Here is a 17,825-nt window from a genome sequence, read left to right on the forward strand (position 1 = left end):
CAATTAGACAGAGCTCCTAACCTTAACAGTGGAGGTTTATTTGCTCATGATTCAGAGAAAAAATAGGATTCTGATAAAATGTATTTTGGTAGTCTGGAATGGAATCCCCAAAAGAGAAGTTTCTTTTTCCTTTTATATCAAATCCTAATTAATTTAAAATCTATTATCTAAAACTAAAAATAATATTTGAATTTAAATCAGAATAATCAGCAAGTCTTCAGTTGATGGGTGGGGACCACTTGTTTCGTCTATTTTGCAGCTTCTAATCTGTGTCTTCTGAGTTGGAAACTGGGTCAAAACAGCCCAGAAATCGCCCCCAGCGTTTTCTGCGTTTTCTGCACGTAGCGCATTTTTCTGGTTTCTGCATAACTCGCGTACGCGAGACACCACACGCGACGCGACCAATCCCTACGGGTTGGGCATCTTGCATACGCGAGGTGGTACTTGTGTACGCGAGCAAAGGACTTTAGAGGGTTTCGTATACAACCACTTGCACGCGATGAGACCAATCCCTACAGGTTGCGCATCTCGTGTACACGGGCAAGTGGGATGCATACGCGAGCAAGGAGAAATCATCCCTTGCGTACGCGAACAAGGTGCTCGCGTACGCAAACCTTCTATTTTTAGCAATTAAGTTTTGTGATTTAAAGCTACATCTCGAACCTCTAAACCTCTGTTTTTATCCTTTTAGCCCTAGAACATAATGATAGGCCTAGTAATAAGTTAGAATTAGGAAATAGAGGTAATTTGGGGATGAAGTAAAGGTTAAAAGTGATGAGTCATATGAGAAGAATGTGTATGTTTGGAAAATATATGATACTACGGCTATGACGAACGATTATGTAATGAATATGAATGATTATAAATACTTATGTGGCTTATACACTCAATTGATCTGAGATACGAGTTTCTCTGGGTAAAGTACCGTGGCTTGCCACCACATATACCAGGTTGAGACTCGATACTCTATTGACCCTATGACGTAAGTGTGACCAAGTACTTATAAATTTCCCGGGATGTTGACCCCTATTGAGAAATGTTATATATTTGAGAAAAAGCTATGCATAGACTATTGGGGATGCGTGTCGAGAAACAGTCCATGGTTTAGCGAACCGAACTTGTCGGGTTGGCTTGATAACTGACAGATGAGCCTCATCAGCCATAGGACAGGCATACATCATGTGCATATTGTCTGCTTTGTTTGTTATGCATTATTTGGGATTGCCTAAGTGAATATATTATGTTAACTATTATAATTGCTACTTGCACTACTTGTTTCCTACCTGTGCGTACACTTGTATGTTTGTCTGTCTTTGTAAACTCACCGGAGATGGAGGAACGGAGGAAAGTTGGAAAGCTTAGGGTTGAGATTAAGTTAAGCTAGGCATAGAATTTCCTAGATTAGATGACCACCCTCTTTATGATTTTTGTTTAGTACTTTAAACTTTATAATCTGAGTGTCGGCGTTCTAGGATTGCCTCTGGCATTCCCAGGACCTTATATCTTATATGCGTGACACCTTTACCATGCTGAAAACCTCCGGTTCTCACCCCATACTATGTTGTTGTTTTTCAGATGCAGGTCGAGAGGTACCTCGCTAGGCGTCTGGACTTCTGAAGCAGAGTGGTTTCTAGGTTTCATTTTGATGTATAGTTATGTGTATATATACTTAACACTACAAAAAAACACCCATCTAGCCACACTTTTTTAAGGCTACATTTGAAAAGCGTAGCCTACTAGAATAGGCTACGCTTTTCTCCGTGTTCCTTTTTGTAGTAGAATAGGAAACACATTTGTGGCATCACTTGAAAAGTGTAGCCTTAGGTATTATAAATATCACTTATAAAGCGTAGCCTTATCTTAGGAGCTATGGGTTCACTTTTTACACCAAAGAATACACTTTTAAAGAGTAACTTATTTGTTAGATTTTAAGTGCGCTTTAAAAATGTTGCCTAATGTATCTCATGTCAAATATCCAACACTTACTAAATTTTTTTTTCAATTTTTAGCAAATGATACACATACAAACACTTGGCCAAATAAAATGAAAACATAAAATCCTACCTTGGCTTTTCCCTTATTCCGTTATTCGCGCCACCCCCAACCCAGAGAAACTCTGCGCCATCACCACTCATCACCCCCAAATCAGAGAAGACTCTGTGCCATCACCACTCACTGTAACATCACTAATTTCTAACCCTTAATCCCAAAATCCCCAAATTAACTCAGAAAATCCTAATTTTCCCAATTCCTAACCTTAACAGCCACAACCTCACCCTCCTTCAACGTAACCACCACAGCGCCGCTGCAGCTATTGCCACCTTCAGAGCTGCAGAAAGTTGTCCTCCCTACCGTCGAATGTCGCCGTTGTGTCACACATGAGAGAGAGAGAGAGACAGATTCGAGAGGAGCTACCCACGATCGCTGTCGTCGAAGCCAGGCTTGTCGCCGTCACCACCCACGAAGCTGTGAGGAGCCGTTGTCATGCTCGTGTCGCTGTGCGCCGTCGAGCTGCCCTCACCCTGAGCCGTCGATCTGTCACCACGGCTACAAGAGCTTCTCGCTAGAGCCATGACTGTCACTGAGCTTTCGTCGCCGCTGCCGTTCAAGCCACTACTGCCGTCGATTTGGAGTTGCTGTGATTGGAGCCACTAGCGGGGGTGAGTTGCTACTGCCTTGTTGCCGTCCTAGTCATATTCAACATCCACTGCCTTGAGCTGTTTCTGCCGTTGAGTTTGTTGAGTTTGGATTCCTTGTGCTACTGTAACTGTCATTATTGCTGTGGGAACCAACGTTTCTGTTTGGCTGCTGCTGAAGGTCTTCCACCATTGTTGGAGCTACCCAGAATCATCGTGGAAACTACCAAGATATATGGTTGATTTCTAATTATGCCAAGACATCATCACTAATTAAGTTTTATGTTGATTTTTTTATTTTATTTTATGTACTGACTGCATTATAACTTGTGAATCCCATTTCCTTTTTGATATTCAATGTTTTGACAAACTGCCATGGTTTATAATCTATTGATACTTGCCATTTTCATGCTTAATCAGTCTGATTTAGAGATATTTTGGAGCTGACTAAGGCTTTGATGAACAACCCAGCCGCTGCTTGTGCAATCTGATGATGAACATTTTTTTAATGGTTGAGTATATTGCTAAATTTATTGCTTTAATCACTAGGTGCTGTGTTAAGGAATAAACAAAATTTTTCTGCAACCCAGCATGTTTAAAGAGAGTCGCTAGCTTCTGCTAGGCCCATACATCTTTGTTGTATGCTATAATTGCTAGTGCTTCCTCTAATGAACTTGTATTCTATAGTTGGAAAATAATTAATGTTTCTCATATGTAAGGCTATGTTCACACTGTAGGAGCGACTGTTGTTCATCAATTCTGCCATCTTGGCTTTTTCTCTTTTCTTGGTGGTGGTTCTGTGGTATGTTTTACTTTGAATCTTTGTTTCGAATTTTTCTGTTTGTAACAAAAAAGATATGATTGTTATGATATCATGTAAGGATAGTATCCAACACTTAAGCCAATTAGAAAAAGAGTTTATGAAGGCTGTCATTAGTAAGTATTATATGAGGAATCTGGTTGTTCTTGATTTTGGAATTCAATAGAGCATTATTGGTCATCGGAATGATTAATAGAAAGTGGATTAAACTGGGTCTAATGTGTTATTGATATTGAATTAACCTTACTCAGGTGTGCAACTACAATGTCATGTTCTTATATAAATGCAGGTTTTACAAGATGTTCCAAAGTACACAATGGTAGCCGGAGAAAGAGCGGAGCTTCGGGGTCTAAATTTAGTGGGCCTGGCTCGACGTGGATTCAGCACTGCAGAGGTTATACTAACCAAAATTTTAAAATTACTTGTCTTCGATTGTTTTTCATTGCAACTAAACTTCTCTCTTGTTTAATTATCCAGATCAGGAACCTTAAAGCAGCCTATCGGAAGATATTCATGCGTGCTGATGCAAATGCCGGGTCATTCGAGGATAGGCTTGCCAAAGTGGTATTTCTCTATTTTGCTTCATCGCTATTAGGTAGCCATGATTTGTAGTAACTTAGCAATGTCACATTATAGATATAATTGCGCTGGTGTGGTTAACCACCCCCTTCCCCCGGTGGTACACGCAAAAAAAAAAAAAAAAAAAAAGTAAAGAAAACTGCATGTTGCCTTTTGTCTGATATAAATTTGTAACCTAAGGTTGTTGATAAATAGATCTCTTTTATTTCAATAGATATATATTTTTAGTGAGAATATGAAAGAAAGCATTAACATTGTATTGTGGCATTTTTTCCGTATGGTTTGCCACATGGATCATGATTGTTAAAAAATATGAAATAGAAGAAAGATACTTTCAAAAACTTCAGGGTGTAATGCATTGTGGATTAATGCTTTGGTGTTTGCTCTACGGTGTTAAATTAAGTTAACATGGTTGCCGTTTCTTTTTCCATTTTTTTAGTTTTGGAAAACGGGTCTGCATGTGAAGGAAATCATTATTGTGTTGAGTATCTTATTATGCTTTACCATAATTGCAGGCCATGTTGCTGGATTTTGTGCTCTGTGTGCAATACAGAATCATGTAAGTCATGCACTGCATGCATCTGGAAGAACATTATCCCCCGAGGATCTGGTTGGGAATCTGCGGTGTATCCTTATGTTTTGAGTTGTTTGTTTATGGATAAGCAGTTAAGAATGTTTCTTTTATTTTCACCTTCATGTTTCTTTTTGGGAAATTTGATAAGAATTAGGTTGCCTTCCTAAAAATATCCTGTTGCACTGTGTTTGTTACTTTACTTGGTTTTTGACACTAAGTATATGGAAATAAACTCTTGGCTTAGGCATACTTGATGTGCTATAGTTTGTTAGCTGAGTAGTATCACTTATTTTCATATTAGCGTGAACTTTGTACTTCCTGACCTTAGATCAGGCATATCACGAAATTTCCAAAATGCAAGGCAGGAGGATGCACATGAGTATATGGTCAACTTACTTGAGTCAATGCATAAATGCTGCCTGCCTTCTGGTGTACCAAGTGAATCACCTAGTGCTTATGAGAAAAGTTTTGTTCATAAAATATTTGGTGGTCATCTGCGAAGTCAGGTTAGATTTCTTGACTGCTGGTTTATTTTTTGTGAGCGAGGTCATTACTAATTGAGTTTAGAAATGGTCTGGTAAATATGTAACCCGTAAATTGTGATCTGTATAGAACAATATTGCTCTATAATTTTTTCCCCTGTAATGACTGATTGTCGTATACTTATGTGGTTGCTTTCTCTTAGGTGAAATGTCAGCAGTGTTCCTTTTGCTCCAACAAGTTTGATCCATTCTTAGATCTAAGCCTCAAAATTTTCAAGGCAGAATCATTGCAGAAAGCACTTGCAAATTTCACTGCTGCAGAATGGTTGGATGGAGGGGAAAGGCAATACAATTGTCAAAGATGCAAGCAGAAAGTTAGGGCTCTAAAACAGCTTACGGTTCATAAGGCACTTTATGTGCTAACTATTCACTTAAAGCGGTTCCATGCGCACAATCCTGGACAGAAGATTAAAAAGAAGGTTCGGTTTGACTGTGCTCTGGACCTAAAACCTTTTGTCAGCGGCTCATATGTAAGTTGTTCTTTTTTGCTAAGTTTTTGTGGGCATAAAATATCTCACCTTGTTAGAATTTCCTTTCGTCAGCTGATGGATATCCATTTTTGAACTGTGGAACACTAATGAAAAATAACTAAATGTACTACCATTTTTTTAAGCAAATTCATTATTTTTTAGAATTTTATTTATTTACTGATATAGCTTCTATTTTCAAAATGGCCATAAGCCCATAACCTTTCGTTTCTTACTCTCTATTGATGACTTTATATTATCTGATATGCCTTTAAGATATCATTCCGATGAATACTTTTAACTTTAATTGTTACCAACTTATTTTGTTCTATTTTTGGTCAGATCTCAATGTTTTCCAATACAGATTACTGGTTGGCCATTGGAGTTAATGGCTTATTCTTATTTAGCTGTTAGTCCTCCAAGCATGATAGCGCAATTTGAAGAGGTATGAACTAAACTAACTTTTCTGATATTGTTGTTGTAGAACTCAACTAGTGATTCTTTTGACAAATGGCTGCAGCAGCACCAAATAAAAGTACCGCCAAGAAAGATTCGAGATATCCTGAAATAGAGGAGCAAGCATTGTGCGAATCCAGTATATCAAAATACAACAATTTCTTACAGGCAAGAAACCTTTTAGAACGGTCATAGCTTTTGAGAACCTTGTGTTTCTTAGGTGATAAATCGAGTTAAAATTAATATAAAAAAAGGTGATTTCTTTGGTGGTCTTTTTATAATTACAAATGTCATTATGAATATTTTTTTAACTACTTTTCTATATAATTATGCAGGATAACAATGAAGATCAAGCTGACTATTATTGTGGTTTATTGGCTAAGATAAAGTGCTATTTAGAATCTTTACATATATGGTTGACTAATGATTTTTATTAGAAGATACTTTTATTGGCTAAGTGATATTATGGTTTTGATATAGCTATGCTTACTTTAGTTTGAGATGTATGAATTTTTACAGTTAACTTCATTCTTATACTTTTGGATCAATATTATAAATATATTTTAGTTAGAGATAATTTTTATTATATAAAGAAATTATTTAGTATAATTATGTATTTATTTTTATTTTGTAATATTCAACTCATTTAAATAAAAATGCAGAATTATTATACATGTAATCATATTAACTATTATGTTGTATTAATAATTATTAGATATATATATATATATATATATATATATATATATATATATATATATATATATATATATATATATAGAGAGAGAGAGAGAGAGAGAGAGAGAGAAAGAAAAGACCTAAAGCTACACTTATATACAGTAGTTATAGTATAAAAAAAAACGAGACCTAAGGCTACACTAATATACAGTAGCTATAGTATACAAAAAAAAAAGGGACCTAAGGCTACGTTTATAAAAAATAGCTATGGTATACAATGTGGCTACGCTTTACAAGTGATGTAGTAGTGTTGAAAAGCGTAGCCTATTTTGGAAAAATGAAAGCTGAAAAGCGTAGCCTTTGGTCCTGGACAGCATCACTTGAAAAGTGTAGTCTATTCTCAAAGGCCAAAAGCGTAGCCTTTGGTGCAGAAAAGCGTAGCCTTTGAGAATAGGCAGCGGCCGAATAGGAATCACTCCAAAAAGCGTAGCCGTAGCCCAAAAAGCATAGTCGTAGCTTAAGGCATCATTTTTTTTCACTTTTGGCTACACTTTTCAAGTGTACCTGAATAGGTGTTTTTCTTGTAGTGTAACTTTCTCTCCGACCAACTTGTTTATTTTGCTCCTCTTAGAGGTTTATGGAGAGCTAGGATTTTTGGTTATGTATTTTGGGTTTTGGGATATATATATTATCCGACCAACCTTAACTTCGCAGGCTGAGTTAGGAGTTTGTTATTTGTACTTTTGGTCCTCTTTTTCCACTTTCTGTTTATTTATACCTATGATCTTTAGTTCTTTTCGCACACAAATAATCTTGTTTCCTGAGCGTTGCGCTTTTATTTCCGCGACTTTAGTTTTCACATGTTTTTCAAAGCTCCTAGTTTATTATATCATTTCTGCTATTATATGTATATATTTTATTTAAGAGGTCGTAATATCACACCATCTCAATTTTACGGGTTAAGTGTAAAGCTCTATATGGTAGGATGTTACAGCTTTCCTAATTAGAAGTAAGCGTGTGTGAATATATTTAATTGTTAATTTTAATTTTTTAAAATTATAAAATTTAAAATTAAATAATTTATTAAAAATTTGATTTTTAATTTTTAATTTATCTTTTTTTTATTTATTATTTACAGTGTTTACAATTATTTTTTTCTATTTTTTTATCTATTTTATTTGGTCACATTGAACCTGTATTTAACAAGAAAAAATATAGGAAACAATGATGATTATAAATGATGTGAACAATCTATAATGCACGGATACTAACATATAGACGAGATACGACACGATATGAGATACACGAACACACTAATTTTAAAATTTTATATGACACAAATACACAGTATATATATAAAATATAAAATAATTTTTTAACGGCTTTTAATGTATCTTTTTAATTATATAAAATATTTAAAATATTTTTTATTTTAATAAATAATAATATATATTATTTCTAAACTCATTTCAAAAATACATGTTAAGAATAAGATTAAATATTTTAACACGTAATGATATTTAAGTGTGTTCAAATCTAAAAAAAATTATTTTTTATTAAAATACGATACACATATCAAATAAGTAACTCAACAAAATATCAAGTGATTTTGGGATGTGTAAAAAGTGACGGGGTCATGCATTAATAAAAGGCAAAGATGAGGAGAGGAAAGAATCTCTCTACACGAAGGACCCAAAACTTTGGTACAAAATTTCCCATCTTCAATAAGTGTTTCTTTCATTCTCTCCGAAGGTTATTTGCATGTTCTTCAAATGCATATTTTCTATACCAAGATTTTCTTTTGCAAAAAGAATTTCATGCCGATATATATATATTACTAATTTTACAATTAAAATGTGTCATATGTCACTTTTTTATTGTAATTGAAATCAAATATTTTTTTCCAAAATTAAGAGCTCTCCCTTTTTCTCTCTTCCTTTTTCTATTTCTCTTGTTTATTCACTTACTCTATCTCTCTTATATATCATTATCAATGACTAATTATAAATTTGACAATCAAAATATACATGACATTCTTTAATTACATTCAAATTAAATTAAAATTAAAATATTAAAATTAAAATATAACTATATTATATAATATATTTATATATTACTAATTAATTTAATAACTAAAATATGTCACGTAACACTCTCTTATTAAAATTTAAAAAAATATTTTCTTTAAAAATAAATAAATATCTTTTTTTTATTTCTCTCTCCTTCTTGTTCTGTATATATAATTTGAGAAAGTATGAGGAATCAATGGAATATTTGTACAATGTGTACAATGGAGGTTTAAGGAGTATTAGAGATATAACCATTAGTGTTATATTTTCCTATCAACTGAAGCATATGAGTACACTACAAGAAAAACACCCATTCAAGTACACTTGAAAAGTGTAGCCAAAAGTAAAAAAAAATGATGCCTTAGGCTACGGCTACGCTTTTTGGGCTACGGTTATGTTTTCTGGAGTAATTCCTATTCGGCCGTTGTCTATTCTCAAAGGCTACGCTTTTCTGCACCAAGGGCTACGCTTTTGGCTTTTGAGAATAGGCTACGCTTTTCAAGTGATGCTGTCCAGGACCAAAGGCTACGCTTTTCAACTTTCATTTTTCTAGAATAGGCTACGCTTTTTAACACTACTGCATCACTTGTAAAGCGTAGCCATATTGTATACCATAGCTACTTTTTATAAGCGTAGCCTTAGGTCCCTCTTTTTTTTTTATACTATAGCTACTTTATATAAGTGTAGCCTTAGGTCCCTCATTGTTTTTTTTTATTTTATATATATATATATATATATAATTCTAATAATTTTTTGTATAACATAATATTTAATAATATAATTATATATATAATTATGTATTTTTAATTAAATAAATTAAATATTATAAAATAAAAATAAATACACAATTATATTAGACTAAAAAATATTCTAGCAAAAGACAGCAAATACATTCTAAAGATTCACAAGCACTGGAATGTTACAATATATTAGTACATAAAACAATGGATCCAACTATCCAATTGAACAATCATTCAACAATAGAGTAAAAAAAAATGAAACATGTCTAAACTACTACTTTCCATGTATCAATGAATATAAAGAGGATTACAAATTATTGTTGTAGTTTGATATACTAGATTCGCACAATGCTTACTCCTCTATTTCAGGATATCTCGAATCTTTTTTGGCCGGTACTTTTATTTGATGCTGATGCAGCCATCTGTCACAATCCTCCTCTGATTTCGATCTGAACGTGAAATCTTGTTGATCCTACCATTCAATATTCAATATCAGGACAATCACTTGATAAACTTTGACTTCACTGGTTCACTAGTTCACCATCTACACCCACATTTAGATCCTTCTGCAACTCACCTGATTAGTTCGACCATTGCTATACTTATGAACAATACTTATCTTCAAGAAATGGAAAAGAGCTGCAATAGGGGACTGAACCGACCACTTAGAATTTAGAAACATGCAAGATTACAGCTCTTGAATCAAATAATTCCTTCCTATCAAGTTCTACAATGATCAGAATTTGAAACTAATCGACACTAACTTCTGAAACTAAAATAACTGTTATAACATATGCTAGTCTAATAGATATAGTGCAGCAAATTATCAAAATCTGAAACAAACTAACTTCTAATTTCTAACTAACCTGACAGTTACAACAAATTAACCAACTCACAAATTATCCAACCCAAAGCAAACTGAAAGTACTTTTTCATTGTCACCCTCAAGATCTAAATGTGGCTCTGTAACACTACAAGCAATTCCTCTCTTCCCTCTTTATTCCCTCTATGAGTGACTTGTTGAGTCCCTAATAAACAAGAAGACAATCAGAAACTATACATGAATGCGAGTTTTATGAAAGAGTGTGATTAGAATATTTGAGCTGAGACTTTAATGCCAAGTTATAGGAATCTATTCCAAAACAAAAAGCTGGAGCAATAATGATTTCTTCAAAGATATCCAAAGCCTAATGTCTAACAAGAATGCCATTCAACTCTTGGTCAGTTTAGATAACTGCAAGAGTGTGATTAGAACATTAACATACCTTAACTGCAAGTTCTCCAATAGCCCAGCATGCATTATTTACTATTGAAATAGCCTCTAACAAAGGAAGAAAAAATCAATATTATTTAGATTTAACATAAAATTTTTAGTACATGTCCTCTAATTATTACTTTTCTCTTAAACAATACTATTCAGATTTAGAATAAATATGTCATCACTCTCTATTATTTAGATTCACATCACCAACAGGAGCAATTATAAGTTACACAGCAACAACACCAATAATTAAATCACAACAACACAATAAAAATAAGAAAAAAAAATAACAGACAAAATTTAAACTCAGATGAGGGCCAGAACTCAAACCGAGTTGAGGGAGAGGGAGCAGTGGAGCACAGGCGATGGAATTAGAACAGACAACGGCCGTGAAACAGAGGCGACGTAATGCGACGATAAAAACGAGCTGCGACGGCAGCTGGACCAGATTTGACAGCGGCGACACAGCTTGAAGAAGAGAGCAGTGGCTAGGGTTTTTCTTTGAGAGATAAGAGCTTCAATGTCTCGGTGAGTGGTGAGCGAAGGTGAGAAGACGAAAGAGAAGGGCGACGGTGAGTGGGGTGAGCAAAGGTGAAGACGAAGGAGAAGGGCGACGGTGAGTGGTGGTTAGCGAAAGTGAGTGGTACATAGTATCATGACATGGTATTAGAGCGCTAGATTCAAAAAGGTGATATAATTTATAGAGTTCCGTTGGATGTACTGATGGAGTAAGTGTCGAAGTCCATGGTCCCATCACTAAATAATAATAAATAAAAATAGTAAAATAAGCACACGGCATATATATTCCACGTTAGAGACAAATTAAAGCCAGGCTAGTTTGAAAGGTGTATATTATATTGTAGCTGAAGACTTAGAGCAACTCCAACGGTTCAAAAATTATGAACCTCATTTACTGTGTGTCAGTAAAAAGAGAGGCTCTACCGTTGGAGCAAATAAATAATGAGGACCTTCACAAATTTCAAAGCAGGTGAAGCCCTGCTCAGAGGAACTCGGTCTCTCTCAAAAAAAATAATATTTTATTAATAAAATTAAAAGTTTAAAATTTTATATATATATATATATATATATATATATATATATATATATATATATATATAACGTTAATATGTATGATATATATGAAATATACTATATGTAACGGTTCAATACATATATATATATATATATATAGTATACTTTATATAATTAATTATTATAATTATTAATAAATTAAATATGATTTAATTTATTAATAATTATAATAATTAATTAATTAAATGATTAAATTTTTATTTAATTAATAATTTATATTATTATATTAAATTAGCCGTTGTAAAATTAGCTGTTGGAAACTAGCCGTTACTATGTTACTGTTATTATTAATAAATTAATATTTTGTTACTCTATATATACCACTTAGATACACTTCTATTCTCACACTCTCTACTACTCTTCCTCATTTTCTTCCAAGTTTACAAAATCAAAGTTCTACTACTATTATTTTTTGTTCGAAAAAATGGATCCAAACCAACTCAACTCTTTCTTCAATTACTTACAAAACTTTCCTCAATTTCCAAATACCCAACAATCTCAAACCTCAAACACTCAAGTTCCAAATCAAAACTTCGCACTACCAAATACATTTCAAAATCCAAATCCACAGAATCTTTCTAATTTCAATTTTCAAGCTCCTTATAATAATCAGTTTCCTATATTCCAACCGCAAAATCAAAATTCACAAACACCCCATTTTCCATTTTCATCCATATTTAACCCCTCTATCGGAAATGTTACTCCAACTTCCTTGCCGATTCCAACTCAATTCAGTGCATCAAGACATAACGCATTTGGTGTTGGTGGCTCTTCTAACCCATCCTCTCAGACTCCTATACAATCTAGTCCAAATTTGCCATATTCTGATTTTGCCAACCCTCGTAGATTAGATGCTATCGACCTCAATGATGATGATATTGAAGATCGGAGGCAAGATAGTATTCAACACTGGCATTGGGAAGAGGATGAGATGTTGATCAGTGCGTGGTTAAATGTCTCAATTGACCCTGTAGTGGGTACCGATCAAAAGGGGGAAACATTTTGGAGTCGAATTCATAGCTACTGTGTAGAATTTTGCACCGACATGACAAGGGGGTAGTTGCATGTAAGAAACGATGGTATAAGATCAACAAGGCTGTTGCACAATTTGCTGGTTGCTACGATCAAGCTAGTCGAAACATAAGGAGTGGTTCGAACGCTGATGATATAAAGGAGTTGGCTTATAAACTTTATTCAACAAATTATGGTCAAAAGTTCACTTTTGAGAGGCATTGGAACATGCTTCGGTTGGAGCAAAAATGGAGAAGCCAACTACCTACACAGAGTGGCGGCTCAAAGAGAACCAAGGTTAGTGCAACTGGAGCATACTCATCCTCATCAAACCCAGAAACACCGTTGGCTGACGAACCCGGTGTGGACTCTCCTGTTCGCCCACAAGGATCAAAGAAGAGCAAGAGAAGAGGTAAGGGAAAAGCACAGATGTCTGAAGATTGTAGCGAAAGAAAATCATCGGTTGTCAAAAAATTATCTCTCATGGAAGATATTAAGAATGTTAGAGAAAAGGAACTAATGGAAAGGGAAAAAGAAAGAGAAGAGGAGAAGGAACATAGAGCAAAGATGATGGCAATCAAAGAGAAGGAGATACAAATTCAAGCGGCAATGAAAGAACAAGAATTACAAACTCAGAGGTATATTAAAGAAATGGAGATAAAAGCAAAAGAAAGGGAAATGGATATGCAAATACTTAATGCTGATACATCTACAATGAGTGAGAAACGACGAGCTCTTCATGAGATTGCATGTGAGAAAATAATGGCCAAGTGGTTTACTTAATGGTTCCTTGTATTCGTAGAGTTATGTAGTATGTTCTTATTTATTTATTGCGTATTATTGGTATGTGATGTAGTTTGTTTTATTTATTTCTGATGTAAGTTTTTAAATTAGTCAATATTATTGTGTCGTTGTTGTTCATTAAAGTGACCGTTGCAAAACTAGCCGTTAATTAGCCGTTAAGTAGCCGTTAAGAAAAACTAGCCGTTGTAAAACTAGCCGTTGCAAAACTAGCCGTTGCAAAACTAGCCGTTACAAAACTAGCCGTTAAGGTACTTATTGCAGACACACTTATATATATCAACTATCAATGACTCCACAACTCCACTTCAACTCTTGTTTCTCACATCGACAGAGAACTAAAAATTACATTTCTCCATATGGCTAGAAATTTTGATGATATGTTCAATGAGGCTTTGTATGGCAAAAGAAGACGGCAAGATAACACACTCATAGATAATTGGATCGATGAGTATTTACTCGAAGATTCAGAAGAAGAAGATATCGATAGAAGCCCTATCCCAATTCCTCGTAGATGGATCAACAGAGATCGAGAAGCAGGACATGATCGCCTTTTCCGAGATTACTTTGCAGATGAACCGGTGTATAATGCTGACATTTTCCGACGGAGATTTCGAATGAGAAGAGATGTGTTCCTTCGGATAGTAGACGCTCTCTCAAACGTCTATCCGTATTTCCGACAGAGGGTTGATGCAACTGGAAGAAGAGGCTTGTCGCCACTTCAGAAATGTACCGCTGCGATACGGATGTTAGCATATGGCGTTGCAGCTGATGCTGTTGATGATTATGTGCGCATAGGCGAGAGCACTACAATCGAATGCTTGGAAAAATTTGTTGAAGGTGTCATTTCCGTGTTCCAGGATGAATACTTGCGAAAACCTAATCCAAATGACGTACAACGCCTGCTACAAATGGCGGAAGGTCGTGGCTTCCCTGGCATGTTGGGTAGCATTGACTGCATGCATTGGCAATGGAAAAATTGTCCAAAGGCATGGAAAGGTATGTACATGAGTGGTTATCGTGGGGTTGCAACCATAGTACTTGGGGTTGTAGCATCTTCAGACCTTTGGATATGGCATGCATTCTTTGGAGTTTCTGGTTCAAATAATGATATTAACGTGTTAGATCGTTCTCCAGTGTTTGATGATATTCTAAATGACCGTGCTCCGGAGGTAAATTATACTATTAATGGTAATAATTATACAATGGGATACTATTTAGCAGATGGTATTTATCCTGAATGGGCCACATTTGTCAAATCAATCTCAAAGCCACAAGGCGAGAAACGCAAGTTATTTGCACAATACCAAGAAGGGCAAAGAAAAGATGTGGAACGAGCATTCGGAGTGTTGCAAGCACGCTTTGCAATTATACGTGGTCCAGCTCGTTTTTGGGAAAAGAAAAAGCTTGCCAACATAATGAGAGCTTGTATTATATTGCATAATATGATTGTTGAGGATGAAAGAGACAGCTATGCAGGAAATTTTGCTCAAGGCTTAGAGTATGATGATGTTGAAAATGGCTTATCACAACCTCAGCTGGGAGAGGAAGATTTTGCACCATACCATCAATTTCTCCAAAGAAATGCCCAACTTCGAAATAGGCAGCAGCATAGACAATTGAAGGAGGACTTGATTGAACACATATGGCAATTTCACAATGCTTGTCGTCAACTATAGAGTTTAATTATGTTTTTCTTTGTATTAAGTAATTTTACAAATTAGTGTAACCCCGAATTCATCTATTGTGTATTATTGTTATATATGAATTTATTTAATATTAATATCTTTTAATAGTGAATTATTTTTAAATTTAAATATTTAAATTATATTATTAAAAAAAATTAATTACATTAATTACAAATATTTTAATTAATTAATTAAGTGGGACCACAACAGGGACTAAAGTTAGTTCCTCCTAATGGAGAAGAGAGAGATGCTTTGAGTTCCTATTTACTGTTTATGACGCAAAAACTGATGTGGAGTTACTTTTTATGACAGGTGGGTCATAAACAGGAACTGGAATGAGTTCCCTACTGGAGATGGTCTTAGAGCAACTCCAACGGTTCAAAAATTATGAACCTCATTTACTGTGTGTCAGTAAAAAGAGAGGCTCTACCGTTGGAGCAAATAAATAATGAGGACCTTCACAAATTTCAAAGCAGGTGAAGCCCTGCTCAGAGGGACTCGGTCTCTCTCAAAAAAAAAAAAATATTTTATTAATAAAATTAAAAGTTTAAAATTTTATATGTATATATATATATATATGTATTGAACCGTTACATATAGTATATTTCATATATATCATACATATTAACGTTATATATATATATATATATATATATATATATATATATATATATATATATATAGTATACTTTATATAATTAATTATTATAATTATTAATAAATTAAATATGATTTAATTATTATATTAAATAATTAAATCATATTTAATTTATTAATAATTATAATAATTAATTAATTAAATGATTAAATTTTTATTTAATTAATAATTTATATTATTATATTAAATTAGCCGTTGTAAAATTAGCTGTTGGAAACTAGCCGTTACTATGTTACTGCTATTAGTAATAAATTAATATTTTGTTACTCTATATATACCACTTAGATACACTTCTATTCTCACACTCTCTACTACTCTTCCTTATTTTCTTCCAAGTTTACAAAATCAAAGTTCTACTACTATTATTTTTTGTTCGAAAAAATGAATCCAAACCAACTCAACTCTTTCTTCAATTACTTACAAAACTTTCCTCAATTTCCAAATACCCAACAATCTCAAACCTCAAACACTCAAGTTCCAAATCAAAACTTCGCACTACCAAATACATTTCAAAATCCAAATCCACAGAATCTTTCTAATTTCAATTTTCAAGCTCCTTATAATAATCAGTTTCCTATATTCCAACCGCAAAATCAAAATTCACAAACACCCCATTTTCCATTTTCATCCATATTTAACCCCTCTATCGGAAATGTTACTCCAACTTCCTTGCCGATTCCAACTCAATTCAGTGCATCAAGACATAACGCATTTGGTGTTGGTGGCTCTTCTAACCCATCCTCTCAGACTCCTATACAATCTAGTCCAAATTTGCCATATTCTGATTTTGCCAACCCTCGTGGATTAGATGCTATCGACCTCAATGATGATGATATTGAAGATCGGAGGCAAGATAGTATTCAACACTGGCATTGGGAAGAGGATGAGATGTTGATCAGTGCGTGGTTAAATGTTTCAATTGACCCTGTAGTGGGTACCGATCAAAAGGGGGAAACATTTTGGAGTCGAATTCATAGCTACTGTGTAGAATTTTGCACCGACATGACAAGGGGGGTAGTTGCATGTAAGAAACGATGGTATAAGATCAACAAGGCTGTTGCACAATTTGCTGGTTGCTACGATCAAGCTAGTCGAAACATAAGGAGTGGTTCGAACGCTGATGATATAAAGGAGTTGGCTTATAAACTTTATTCAACAAATTATGGTCAAAATTTCACTTTTGAGAGGCATTGGAACATGCTTCGGTTGGAGCAAAAATGGAGAAGCCAACTACCTACACAGAGTGGCGGCTCAAAGAGAACCAAGGTTAGTGCAACTGGAGCATACTCATCCTCATCAAACCCAGAAACACCGTTGGCTGACGAAACCGGTGTGGACTCTCCCGTTCGCCCACAAGGATCAAAGAAGAGCAAGCGAAGAGGTAAGGGAAAAGCACAGATGTCTGAAGATTGTAGCGAAAGAAAATCATCGGTTGTCAAAAAATTATCTCTCATGGAAGATATTAAGAATGTTAGAGAAAAGGAACTAATGGAAAGGGAAAAAGAAAGAGAAGAGGAGAAGGAACATAGAGCAAAGATGATGGCAATCAAAGAGAAGGAGATACAAATTCAAGCGGCAATGAAAGAACAAGAATTACAAACTCAGAGGTATATTAAAGAAATGGAGATAAAAGCAAAAGAAAGGGAAATGGATATGCAAATACTTAATGCTGACACATCTACAATGAGTGAGAAACGACGAGCTCTTCATGAGATTGCATGTGAGAAAATAATGGCCAAGTGGTTTACTTAAT

General features: G+C 34.5%; 1 protein-coding gene and 1 long non-coding RNA gene across 16 annotated transcripts; one reads left to right on the forward strand and one right to left on the reverse strand.

Annotated features, from left to right (window-relative positions):
• Window positions 1–2,031: 2,031 nt before the first annotated feature.
• On the forward strand, window positions 2,032–6,683 carry LOC112708725 (ubiquitin carboxyl-terminal hydrolase 23). 15 transcript variants are annotated; one of them, XR_011865242.1, is made up of 11 exons: window positions 2,032–2,874; window positions 3,057–3,147; window positions 3,374–3,438; window positions 3,746–3,850; window positions 3,934–4,020; window positions 4,551–4,661; window positions 4,943–5,115; window positions 5,295–5,621; window positions 5,961–6,063; window positions 6,142–6,242; window positions 6,410–6,683. XR_011865242.1 is itself a non-coding variant. In XM_072202310.1 (11 exons), the coding sequence occupies exons 7-9, from the start codon at window positions 4,993–4,995 to the stop codon at window positions 6,030–6,032; spliced, it is 522 nt and encodes a 173-aa protein (XP_072058411.1). In that variant the 5' UTR covers window positions 2,032–2,874; window positions 3,057–3,147; window positions 3,374–3,438; window positions 3,746–3,850; window positions 3,934–4,020; window positions 4,551–4,661; window positions 4,943–4,992; the 3' UTR covers window positions 6,033–6,063; window positions 6,139–6,242; window positions 6,410–6,683. The 15 variants fall into 15 exon arrangements, 14 of the variants coding, with proteins under 14 accessions (XP_072058411.1, XP_072058406.1, XP_072058417.1 ...); XM_072202310.1 differs by having other exon boundaries at window positions 6,139–6,242; XM_072202305.1 differs by lacking the exon at window positions 5,961–6,063 and having other exon boundaries at window positions 6,103–6,242.
• Window positions 6,684–9,720: 3,037 nt separating this feature from the next.
• Window positions 9,721–11,495, reverse strand: LOC112710018 (uncharacterized). The gene is made up of 3 exons (XR_003156615.3): window positions 11,153–11,495; window positions 10,827–10,882; window positions 9,721–10,589 (listed from the first exon to the last, which is right to left on the reverse strand). It is a non-coding gene; the product is annotated as an uncharacterized lncRNA (long non-coding RNA).
• Between the last annotated feature and the right edge of the window lie 6,330 nt (window positions 11,496–17,825).

The sequence above is a fragment of the Arachis hypogaea genome, chromosome 9 (genome assembly GCF_003086295.3).
Source record: "Arachis hypogaea cultivar Tifrunner chromosome 9, arahy.Tifrunner.gnm2.J5K5, whole genome shotgun sequence".
In the NCBI taxonomy this organism is placed as follows: domain Eukaryota; kingdom Viridiplantae; phylum Streptophyta; class Magnoliopsida; order Fabales; family Fabaceae; genus Arachis; species Arachis hypogaea.